The following is a 12,998-nucleotide window of genomic DNA, read 5'->3' as shown; positions in this document are numbered from 1 at the left end:
GTCCTATCGATTTCAAATTTTGCATGGTGATTCCTTTAGTAGCAACTCTATAATCATTACCAAAATGTCCGTGCGTCCATTTTTAACATGTTGATTTTTTTACTTTTTTAACAACAAATTTTTTATGTGATCTAATCAACGGATTGATCTGAGTTTTGGTATATTGATTCCTTGGACAACAAAGTATAATGTAATAAGCGAAGCAACTCTATAATCAAGTCCTAAAAATGTAAGTATGTCCATAAACATTATCCTGTATCAAGCTGTTTTTCAACATATTTACTTACAATTTTGCTTTGACTCTCATACATTTATGACCCTTATGATTATTCAGTTCTGACACTATAAAAGTGTTAATGTCCGTTTGTCCTACCGTTTTAGTGCTTCGTTTTTATGGATGTTGTCATCCTTGTTTTAATACTTTTAATGTAAAATACAAAGTAAAAGCAAACTTTAAATAAATGTGTATAAAAGTATATATTTTTTCTCAAAGTATTGAAGAAAGTGAAGTTAAAACAGAGATTTACATCCGGACTTGAGAGAAAGATAAACTAATGCACACTGAGTTGAAAGGGACAAAAAAAGAAAGATGTTTTAGTTTGTAAGGGGGGAGGCAGATGTGCCACTTTTTGAAACCAAAACCAAAAGTCAACAAAGGAACTCATCTAAAAAAAGAGTTACAGGTCTGAGATTTTGCATGGCAGTTGTTTTATAGGGGTACAATATGGAATTGTGAAGAAACAGCGCCGAATTTTTTTTTGCCTTTTCTCGGCGGTTTTCGGCGGTTGCGCTGCCGTTTCTTTACAGTTCCATATTGTACCCCTATTAAGCAACTGCCATGCAAAATCTCAGACCTGTAACTCTTTTTTTAGTTGAGTTCCTTTGACTTTTAGTTTTGGTTTCAAAAAGTGGCACATCCGCCTCCCCCCTTATTTAAGAATAGCTCTAGAATTTTCTAAATACCTTTCAAGTAAAGGGTTAGTTTCAGAGAATGGGAAATATTAAACTGTAAATAATAATAGTAAACCAAAGCGTCATAATACTGATCTTTTATTCTTTGACTTGAAAACTTTTGGTACATTCTTTACACCTTGATAAAGTTGTAATCAAACCTTATTTTCTACAACAAATAATTCTAATCGACAGAAGGGGTTATTTTATTATTTTCAATGAAGATGTGTAAACATTGTCCATTATACCATTCATTAATTAATACTTTAGATGAAATCAAATGTAACGAAATTAAAACCTCAAAGCATTCGCGAAAATTTCACCCTTGATTCAAATAAAGATGAAGGGTTGGGTTTGGGGTTGGGGGGTCAAGAAGTCCGTCACTAGTTAATAAAAGAGTTTTGTTTCTTCAAAATATAATATATTCAAAAAGTAACACTATTAGAATTAATTTTTGTCCCATAGCAACCAAAAGTGTTTCAGTGGTTAGAAAAATAGGTTTTATGTGTTTTGCAAATGTATTAGTTTAGCTATTCAATGTACTCTATCTCAAGTTTAAAGCAAGGCTCGGCATCAGCAACTTTGTAGGGCAGCTGATTTTAAATTGAGAATTAAGGCATCCGTTTTATTTGACACTCTTACAGCTGCCACTTTTTTTTTAAATCTAGAGGAAGCTGGTTTTAAAAAGGCGTCTGCGATTGGATTCTCAATATTATTCGTCTTTCTGTGTGTCTGGCTGTACCCAAAAATCTCGCTAACTGATGAACCGATGTGGTTCTCCTTTGCAATGTTGCTTCACATAGGTCCCGGGAAGGTTTATAACTATTTTGTCGGCGGGTTCCTTCACCCTCCCAAGAAAAATCGTCCATAGAAAAAAATTAACTGCCCCACCCCAAATTTTCTATTTAAAACTAAAATCAGAAATTGTAGTTTTCGAATTCAAATATCCCTCCCCTTAAGTGCCCCTAGAGGCCTAAAGAAGCATAACAGAGGTCGCTGCGGATGTGTAAAAATTTGAAATTTGACTTTAAGCTTCGTTAGAAAATTCGGCTAAATACGACTGCTACTGCCGTGCCCGAGCTCAGTTTAAAGTATGAAAATGGGCATACACTCGCATAAATACTGTACTATACCAAATAGCTGAAAAAAAGTTTTTATTGAGAGAAAAGCTATAAAACTGCATTTTTTGTGCATCTTTAAAGATTAGTACATGTATTTTTTTCAAATAAAAGTCATTGTAAGATATTTGATACCTAGTATAGCTAGGCTTTTACAGAGATTTATTTAGAATTTTAACTGCATTTTAGGTATTCATTTGTTATTGACTAATTTTTGGCATAAAAAAATAAAGGGAGGCATTTTTTTCTGAAAAGGCGCGTGCTTTAAGACTTTAAAACAGGAGCAGACCGCTAAAATTTGTTATTAACAAACCATCGTCTTTACGAAAATATGCGCAAAAAATGTCTCCCTTTATCTTAAATGTTAGAACCAGATTTGAATAATGGGGACAGTTGTTCTAGCCAGGGAGTAAGGGAGGGGACAATGGGCAATTAATTCAATTTAAGAGTATTTGCTGAAAGACCTTGAAATCCAGATTAATCCAGCAAAAATAGAGGAAATTTTAAAGGGAGAGTTAATACAATACAGAAAACAATAAAATAAGGAGAAAGTTCCAAGAAAAAAGCATTCATTTCAAAATTATATTACCAGCACATCAGACTGACGTAACCATTATGTAATTAATAACTAGAAAAATCTCCCTGGAACCCATTTAACCCATAGCCCCAAACCCAAAATTTTATTGGATTCTTAGATCGTTTATTAAACAAATATCACAATAAAGTTTTTATCTTTGAAATGATAGGTATTTTCTGGAGAGAAAAAAATTGTTAAAACCAGCCACAACATAACAAATTAAGTTTATTGATACTTGTCTGCAATATTCAAAATTAACAAACGAGTTAGCGGCATTCTCTGCGCAAGTACCCAAAGTCAGTCAGAAACTGCTAAATTCTTGCACATTCCCTTTAAGCCAGTACCCAAAGTCTGAGACTCCTAAAAATTGAATATTCGATCCATTGTCCCCTCCCTTACTCCCTGTGTTCTAGCCATCCAAATATTAAAAACAACTTAGACTAACTACTTGATTGCACAACATTGCAAAAGATCCCAACTTCGTATAAAGATTCACCTGTTTGTGGATCATTTTAAAAATCAATCGTAATCGTATTCTTACTTTATAAAAATCTAAACTGTATTTTTTAACGTCTTTAGTATACAAACTCACATTTTGCCCATAAATATAGGGCAAAAAAATCACATATTAAAACCTAAAAAGAAAAAAGGAACTTACCCATCCCAGTCTGCTTTATATTTTGCACCCATTTTGCAGGCTTTACTTCGCAATTCTCCCCTGCAAAAGTGATATTACATAAATTTAGATTTAGAGGAAAACTTTTAACGTAATTGAGTTAGCGGATTAATTAAATTTTCAAGAAGGGAAGCCAAGCGAAAAATGACAACTTTTCAGAAATGAATAAATGTGACAACATTCATGAAAGGTAGACTAAAGACTTTTTCACCATATTCAATAGTTATATATTGCATCGTATTATTGGCAGCTTTCCGCAGATATCAAAATAAAATTATGAGATTAAACAAGATTTTTATTTTAGTATTCGTGGCAAATTATGTGTAATACGATACTATGCGTGATTTTTCAGTATGGATGAGAACCAGTTTTATTCCAGCGTACATTAATCGGTTTCGAAGCCATACTGGTAAGTGTTATAAGTCAACTTTTTAAATTAAACTTTTGAGCTTATTAAGCTGCACTGGTATAAACTAAAAATTACTAACCTTAGGGGATTCTGAAATCCGGAAATGACAAAAGTAACACCATCCATTAGTTTGTCAAACGGGGCAAACTTTTTTGGTGCATTTTCTGTACTCTTTGCATCCTGCGAGCTGCGTCTCTTTGCATCTTTACTTGCAGATCTTTCATTTGTAGAGTTTTCGCGGTCTTTTCTGTTTTCCTCATTTCTAGATTCATTCTTGTGTTTATGTTTGTCATGTTTACCACTATCATGTCTGGTTTTATCCTTGTCATGTCTATCCTTATGTTTATCTTTAGAATGAGAAGCTTTATCACTTTCCCTTCTATGGTGGTTGTCTCTATGCTTGTCCTTTGAACTATCTTTGTGTTTGTCCTCACTGTGACGATTCTTTTCATCTAAAATAATGTAACTAATAATTTAGTTTTCATAAACAAAAAATCCAAACATTAATAAGTACCTACACTTTGTAAAACGTTAAACAATTTGTATCTAAATCTATTAACTACTGATAGTATAACTATATAGCCCGCACATAACAGACACTTTAACTGCTTGGCCTTTATCTAATGATCCTTACTGACTGTGCAGAGAAATAAGCTATTTCTATTTGTATGTTAATAGTTATTTCTCGTATCGTATTATAAACGGCTGTTTCTATATTCGTAGAAAACTGGATATAATACGATGCTAGACATAGTTTTTTCGTTTTATGAGAACCGGTTCCTATCCACCGGATTCAAATGAATACGAGAAATGATTTTAAATTACTCTAATAAAAGCAGTCAGTTAGGTTTAATTCTTAACGTCTTTTGTATGATAATATGTATTTGGCATTACTCTGCACACTAAGACCAGATATTTAAAAATAGATACGAAGAAATATGTTTTTTTTTACTTACCCTTGTCTTTCGAGGAATGAGGTGAGGCAATGTCGTCGTCTTCATAGTTTTCATCAGGTACATGGTTTCTTTCTCCAGGTAACATATCTCTGCGCGGCAACTCTCTCTCAGATCTTAACAGAAACAATCATTTAGATCTAATGAGACAGAACTTGAAAATGAGTATCCCAAACACAAGATCGTCCAGGGGTTTGAAGGGGCGATTCATTTTTAGAAAATATCAAATATAGTTTTTTATGAATCTGGTTTATAACTCCTTCCCTCCCCCAATCCAACAGATTTTACGGGGATGAATTTCGAATCCCATGGTAAAATATTTTTTTTTGTGAGGATAAAAAATTTAGAACCATTTCCCCTTTCCTAAAATTTGATAATATTGAGAAATTGAAACAATTAAAACTACCTATGTTTGTTATTTTAAAAAACTGGACTAACAACACTACAGGAGAGGAGATCATTTTCTATACCATTTAAAAGAAAAACAATTCTTTTCTAGTCCAGCAATTTTCTCTTATCAAGTCCTATAAGAGCTTTTAATTTTATGATAGTTTTACGTGGCAAGACATTAACTCTTCTTCTACTAATGACTTATGACACTCACGTTTGACAGAGCAGCAGCAATTAACTTTCATGATTCTTTTCTTGTGTTTCTTATAATAAAGTAACAGGATCTGTGCGTGTGTACCGAAGGATCTCGGTGACCACAGAACAGATATGGTTCTCCTTTACAAGAAGCATTTCATAGGTGTAGCCGCTAGTATATCATAATTTACCTGTCAGGCTTCTTCTTTTCAGCTGATTTTTCATACTGTGCCTTCAGATCTAATAACTTCTTTTCTTCCTGCAATTATTAACACAAATTATAGGGTTGAGAAAAAGATTTTTTTCTGACGCTAAAATGAAAAGAATTTATAAACAAAATTATCTAAATAGGCCTGTAAACCTAATCTATCGCTTACTGTTGGTTGATAACCTCTTTCCAAGTAATGTTCTGGTGTAAAATATTGTTTCCATATTCTTTTAGACCTTTGATTGCACATCCCTTATCTAAGAATCAAAGAGGGGGGGGGGGGAAGGACATTTGGCTGTAAATTACACAGGTCTCCAGTTATTATTATTCGTCAGTTAAAAAACTTTGGGTAATTTTCTTAAGGGGGTAGTTTCGCGAAATGCATTTGAACTTAATTTAGTGAACCGCATATTTTTTGCTAGTTAATGGGTTAAACTATATTTATATGGCATATATTTGAAAGAATTTCAATTTTCTACTACGTAGTTTTGAAAATATCAAGACTTAAAAATCGTCTTTTTGTGATATATGCAATTTAAAAAGACGATTTTCATGTCTTGATATTTTAAAAACTACGTGTTAGAAAATTGAAATTCTTTCAATTATATGCCATATTTATGTAGTTTAACCAATTAACCAGGAAAAAATATGAGGTTCACTAAATCAAGTTCAAATGCATTGCGTGAAACTACCCCTTTTGATTGGCTAGTTTCCAACTACAAGTGTCTGAACTTATAGTCTACAGACAGGTAATTTTTTACCATTACATTAATTCATCTTCCATTTTCTTATCCCTTAAGATCCCTAAAAAAATTATTAGCTTACGATCTGTTACTTGAACACATATCCTCTCCACTAGCTACTGGAAGCATTATATGAAATATTAAAACGTCAATATTTTTACCTTTGCCGATGATTGTAAGGCCAGAGAGGCCAAAGTGCGGTCAGCTCGCAATTCAGCGGATGCCGTAGCGGCCGGGGCTGCTGGCTCTAAACAACGTATTTTAAATGTAAAGCATTTTTCTCATGAAGTATAAAATGTCTATAAAATTACATAATAAACAATATTAGGTATTGTTAAAAAAAACTTTGTCTAATTATCAACCATAAGGTTTTATTTATAAAGTAACAGAGTTGCTTCATTGAGGTTAGGTTGAGTAACGTTCAATTGTGCAGGGGATAGAATAAGTTTAGAGAATACAATGTGTTAGAGATTATTGTATTGGTTCAAAAAACTGTGCACAGCTTTTTATCGTATCATAGAAGAGACAGTTTTCCGCCAGGGAGTAAGGGAGGGGACAATGGGCAATTAATTCAATATAAGAGTTATCAAAGAAAGGGCATGAAATCCAGTTTAATCCAATAAATTTGTAGGAAATTATAAAGGGATTGTTAATTGAATAATAGATTTCCATAGCGTCATGTAAAGTGAAATCCAACTTGTTTTTGATGAAATATATTGAGGTTTTTTGGTGTGATTTTTATATTAAAAGATTATTGGACCCGGCCAGCTCCTAGCAAGAATATGACTGCCCCTTTTTATTCTGTTTATTTCCCTTGCCCCTTTCCCCCACCTCCCTTCTCCCCGTCTGCTACATTCCAAACTAACACAACGAGTGTTTATTTCCCTTCCCCCCACTTCCCTTATCCCGTCTCCCTGTCTGCAATATTCAAAACATACATAACGAGTAGCGGCATTCTATGCGCAAGTCCCCAAACTCAGTCAGAAACTGCTAAATTCTTGCACATTCCCTTTAAGCCAGTCCCCAAAGTCTGAGACTCCTAAAAATTGAATATTCGATCCATTGTCCCCTCCCTTACTCCCTGGTTTTCCGCGGATATTCGTGGAAAATTGTATGAAATACGGTGTTATAAATGATTTTTTTAGTATGGCTGTGACACGGTTAAAATCCAGCAGATATCAATCGGTTTCGAAGCCAGTTTGGAAAAACCAAAATACCTTTCTTTTTCTGAAAGTAAGTTCCAACAGAAAAGTCGTCGTCATCTGTGCTCTTAATACTGAACAGTCCCAACTAAAATAATTAAAAGGATGGGTTTATATGGATATTTGAATAGACTCGTCATCTGTGCTCTTAATACTGAACAGTCCTAACTAAAATAAAAAAAGGGATAAATATATAAGGTTTTATTGAAACATTTTACCTTTCAAAGAGAGTAAACCTTAAATTCAGCTACTTTGGTATCATGGACATCCGAGGGGGGAGGAAGATAATTGTGTGTTTCCTACCCCCCCCCCCCCCCCAACAATGAAACTTCTTATTCACCCCCTCAAAATTTTAAAAATACATTAAATTAGCCCCCACAAACCTTCAATAAATCATATTTTTCAAAAAAGTTGGCTTGAATGAATAAAAGTCCATTTGCCTTTAAGGAGGATAAAGTTAATTATTTATAAAAAAAAAAGGATGACAACATCCATAAAAGCGAAGCTCGGAAACCTTAGGACAAACGGACATTAATGCTTGTATAGTGTCAGAACTGAATAATCAGAATGTAAATGTATACAACTCGAACGAAATAAAATTGTAAGTAAATTTGTTGAAAAACTGCTTGATTCAGGATAATGTTTATGGACATACTTACATTTTTAGGACTTGATTATAGAGTTGCTTGGCTTATTACATTATACTTTGTTGTCCGAGGAATCAATATACCAAAAATCAGATCAATCGGATGATTAGATCACATAAAAATTTGTTGTTAAAAAATTAAAAATTAACATGTTTAAAATGGACGTACGGACATTTTGGTGATTATTATAGAGTTGTTATGCTTTCTAAATCGTACCTATCTACTAAAGGAATCACCATGCAAAATTTGAAATCGATAGGACAATTCTAACATGCCTAAATTAACGGAAAAAGCTATCCGTTACAGACGTGCGGACGGACCTACCCTAATTATAGAAAAGCTTCGCTTTTAAAAAATACTTTTATTAGACTGATGTATCTAAAGCAAGACTTGTTCCTTAGTTCAGTGCATCCAAAACATATTTACTAAGAAAAATAAGTTCTAATCAAATATTTTCCAAGACTACTTTTCCCCAACATTTATCCTATTATATGAGCCTATGAGGTAGCAAGGTTTTTTTTGTCTATAGCTTAAGAAGCTTAACACATGTCACTGGATGGTTTAAACTATTTTTGGCCCCTAATTGTTTAAATGAAGAGCCCCTAGATGCTAGTGGTGCAGCCCCTAGTGTTATAAATGGTAACATATGCAATAAACATGTTTTACATATCAGGTTTAAAAATATATTGTATATTATCTTTGATACTTTAAATATATTTTCATATTTTGTACTCCTTCGAGCATAAAATTGTGGCAAAAATATTGGATAAAGGGGTAGGTAATAGCAATTTATCGCATCGTACTATGGGCTGCTTTCTGCGGATATTAAAATGAAAAATTACCAAGATCCAAACCAGTTTTGTAAGCCCCGAGGGATCGAAGGCACGGGCTAATAAATTTTTTTTTATGATTATTATTATTATATTGGTGTACAATTGTCTGTAATACGATGCTTTACATAATCTTACCGTACCGCTATGAACCGGTTCTAAGCCGGCAGATATTAATCGGTCTCGAAGAGATACTGGAAATACTTTTAGAAGCAGAGCTACTCTTTTACTTAGCTATGTCAGTCTGACAAAACGTTGCGACGTCTAAGTTATCATAATATAAACGTAATAGAATGTCTGTCTGTCTGTTTTTTGATTCCGCTAGACTAATATGGTTCTCCTTTACCGTGAGGATTCTCATCTTTGTAGAATAGGTTTTTTCTATTTTTAACTATTTGGGAGTAAAAGTATCTCCAAGGTATCCCAAGAGAAATCGCTCATAAATAAAAAAAAATAAACAATCACCCACCAAATGCGACCAATCACAATTTATATAAAGTTTTCGAGTCAGCCAATGACAGAGAATTAAAACTTGTGAACCTTTGGGTACTATTTTAATTTTCAGTCCAATGCCCCGTCCTTACAAAATCAAATAGAAATGATAGGATATGTGATTTTTTTTGTAATTTTTAAAAGCTAAGATTTTCTATAATTGGTTAAAAGCGTAGCTTTTCTATAATTAGGGTAGGTCCGTCCGTATGTCCGTACGTCCGTCCGAAATAGATAGCTTTTATTCGTTAATTTAGGCATGTTAGAATTGTCCTATCGATTTCAAACTTTGCATGATGATTCCTGTAGTAGTTAGCTTTAGAAAGCGTAGCAACTCTATAATCATTACCAGAATGTCCGTATGTCCATTTTAAACATGTTGATTTTTCTACTTTTTTAAGAAAAAATTTTTATGTGATCTAATTATCCGTTTGATCTGATTTTTGGTATATTGATTCCTTGGACAACAAAGAACAATTTATAAGCGAAGAAACTCTATAATCAAGTCCTAAAAATGTAAGTATGTCCATAAACATCATCCTGTATCAAGCAGTTTTTCAACGAATTTACTTATACAATTTTGCTTCAACTCTTATACTTTTATATTCTGATTATTGAGACACTATACAAGTGTTAATGTCCGTTTGTCCTACCGTTTCAGTGCTTTGCTTTTATGGATGTTGTCATCCTTGTTATTTTTAACCTTTTTACTTGTCTATAAACCCGTGGAAAACATCTATGTTGAAGGATTTGGGTAGGTGTTGCTCAAATATCCGATTAGGTTTATCCACTCTTCAATCAAATATGTCATAATTTAAGATATATACATTTTTAAGGTTCAAAGTAGCGATGGATAACGGATACATTATAACTTGGATCTTACACCAGATTTTTCTTGTTCTCTAATAAATTGAAATTTACAGCAGGCTAAAATAACGATACACCCGCCTCCCCTCCTACTGGATGAACGAACTGACCTATAAATAAATTCTATTTAACAAGCTAAATTGACGAAAATTTTTCCCCTGTCATAATATCCACATATATTCTACATCTATTTAAGTAGCAAAGCTTACAAACCTGTCTTTCTTTTTAAGTTGCGTGCACAGGTTTCTGCCAAGGGTGGATACCCCCCCCCCTTTCTGCACGCTTCTGATCTATATTATATCCTTTTTTAAAGATCTATTCTTGTGTTTGGGTTATTTTAAAGTGTTCTAAAATTTAATAAGTAATTGGCATAACAACGAAAAAGAAATTTTCTGTAATTTTACAGAGAAATAACATGTAACAGTCTAAAATTGAGAAAGGCCCACTTCGTTAACGTATTTTTTTGTATACATAAATCCCAAAAACATTTTTATATCGCAATTTTTATTTATTAATTAAATTTTTGGTAAACATAATAAAAAAAAGAAACCCTTAAATCGGTTCAAGCCTAAAAGTTTGTAGTTAGCATATATGCATGTAACATATTGATGGAAAATTCTGACATTTTTACATCAATATACGTACTTAAAATTTACATATGTATTCATCTTAACATAAAATATCAAAATCTTTTACTTTTTTTGCAAAAATTTGTCACCTTATTTTAAAATTTGCAATTTTTTATTTCATTACAAGAGAAATGCATATAAATATGATTTTTACTTAGTGAGGGAAGGGACATTGGGCTGTTGATTACACAAGTCCCCAAAGTTTTATATTAACTTTTTCATATTCGTTGGCTCAACAACTTTATAGAATTTAGATTGTTTGGTTCATTAACTTGAGTATTTAAACGTTTCAATCACTAAATGTCATCTACAGAAGGGGTAGTTTTGTAAATCATCATTAGGGATATACATAAATTTATCATCCATTTTCTTATTCCTTCAGATCCACGAGTTTTACTTAAATTTCAAAATGGTATCCAGCTTAGAGTAGAAAAAAATTAAGTATGATTCCCATCTGGGTACTAAAATTTCATATGATATTATATAGCAACTACGTTTTAGGAGCCTCTAAGGTACTCAAGAGAATAGGGGTGGGTCCCCCAAAATAGTTATAAACCTACCTTTATGAGCTCTACAGTTCAGCAGTCAGAGAGAGACAGACAGACAGACAGACAAACATCCTGTTACTTGTTACTTATTAGGATATTGAAAAGCTAAATTCTATAAAGTGTGTTAAATTAAAACAATACTTGACATATTTTACCAAAATTTTCCTTAACTTTGATTAAAAGTTTGAGGATGTGTTATGAATTTCCCACGTGGGTTAACATGGTTAATCTATCCATTTTTAAAAGAATGTGTCCTAACTTTTGTGATTTTTAAAAATATCTAGTCGGTGTTTTAGTAAGTAGTAGATGTAAAATGATCCATAGAATTTAGATATGCAATCGTTTTTTTTGTAGACCTCTTATTTTTGAAGTAATTTAAGTTTTTTTTTCTAAATTAAGTTTGTTTTAACGAACTAAAACGCAACAAAAGAGAAGAAAATTGCCATTATGAACAAAAATAGTAAGATCTTAAACTTGACACCTTACATTTTTTAATTCTGTTGAAAAAACTATTTTTTTGAACCCCGTTGAATCAAAACTTTGAACTTTGGAAGTTCGTCACGAATGGGTTAAAAAATCATAAAAGTTGGGACACGTTCTTTACACATTTCAGGTTTAGGATATAAACTCAATTTTTCTATCCTTATATAAAAGTAACAAGATATCTGTATGTCTATGGGTACGAAATGATATCGCTAACCAGTAAGACGATATGTTTCTTCTTTACAGTGTAGCTTCTCATAGGTTCTGGGAAGGTTTTAAACTATTTTGGTGGAGGGTACCACCACCCCCTCTAGAGAAATCACCCCAAGAAAAAAATAACCTAACATAAAAATGTCTTAACATTTTTAAAAACAAAAAATAAAAGGGGTAGTTTCAGGAAGTGCATTTGAACTTAATTTAGTGAACCGCATATTTTATCCTAGTCAATGGGTTAAATAAACTACATTTATATGGCATATATTTGAAAGACCCTAATAATAGAAAAGCTCCTTTTTAAAAAAGTTTATATTTGATGGGCTACAACTACCAGATAATTGGTTGAAGCCTACTTTTCAGTTTTAAAATAAATATGTACAGATATGGAAGGGTATGGAAAGCTTTTCATATCAAAGTAAAAGTTTCTATTAAAGTTTAACTAGAAACTGCCAAACAAAATATCAACTTGTAATATTTATTCTGAGTAAGATGTATTGAATATTATAGTGAGAATATATTCCTTATCTACAATTTCTTAAAATTTAAAGTTCTATAGCTATAAGGTAATGTTGTTGAGTTGGTTTTAGTTTTCTCTTGGAAATGAATGAGATATAAATCAGAGAGGGAGAGACATTGGGCTGGTTATTACACTAGTCTCCAAAGTCTTAAAATAACGTATTTTTATTTGTTAGCTTAACAACCTTGGGAACTTTTATTGAATTTTGATTGGTTGGTTCATTTAGTTGAGTGTCCAAACGTTTCAACCACTAATTGTAATTGTAATCTTCAGAAGGGATAATTTTGTGTATCATCATTAAGGGTTGTACATCAATTTCTTAGCTATTTTTATCCCTGGATATAAATATA

General features: G+C 32.5%; 1 protein-coding gene across 4 annotated transcripts in view; it reads right to left on the bottom strand.

Annotated features, from left to right (window-relative positions):
• The window catches only part of XRCC1 (DNA repair protein XRCC1), a 163,406-nt gene that overhangs the window by 138,637 nt on the left and 11,771 nt on the right, over window positions 1-12,998 (bottom strand). For all 4 annotated transcript variants that reach the window (XM_080170861.1, XM_080170860.1, XM_080170863.1 and 1 more), the window contains exons 9-14: window positions 7,438-7,510; window positions 6,382-6,467; window positions 5,461-5,528; window positions 4,688-4,800; window positions 3,811-4,183; window positions 3,305-3,364 (exon numbers count right to left, since the gene is read on the bottom strand). In XM_080170861.1, coding sequence (XP_080026987.1) covers window positions 3,305-3,364; window positions 3,811-4,183; window positions 4,688-4,800; window positions 5,461-5,528; window positions 6,382-6,467; window positions 7,438-7,510 — 773 coding nt within the window. The remainder of the gene's footprint in view (window positions 1-3,304; window positions 3,365-3,810; window positions 4,184-4,687; window positions 4,801-5,460; window positions 5,529-6,381; window positions 6,468-7,437; window positions 7,511-12,998) is intronic.

The sequence above is a fragment of the Acartia tonsa genome, chromosome 8, assembly GCF_053477335.1.
Source record: "Acartia tonsa isolate MP-2025a chromosome 8, ASM5347733v1, whole genome shotgun sequence".
Classification (NCBI taxonomy): domain Eukaryota; kingdom Metazoa; phylum Arthropoda; class Copepoda; order Calanoida; family Acartiidae; genus Acartia; species Acartia tonsa.
This window is presented reverse-complemented; position numbering and strand designations above follow the sequence as displayed.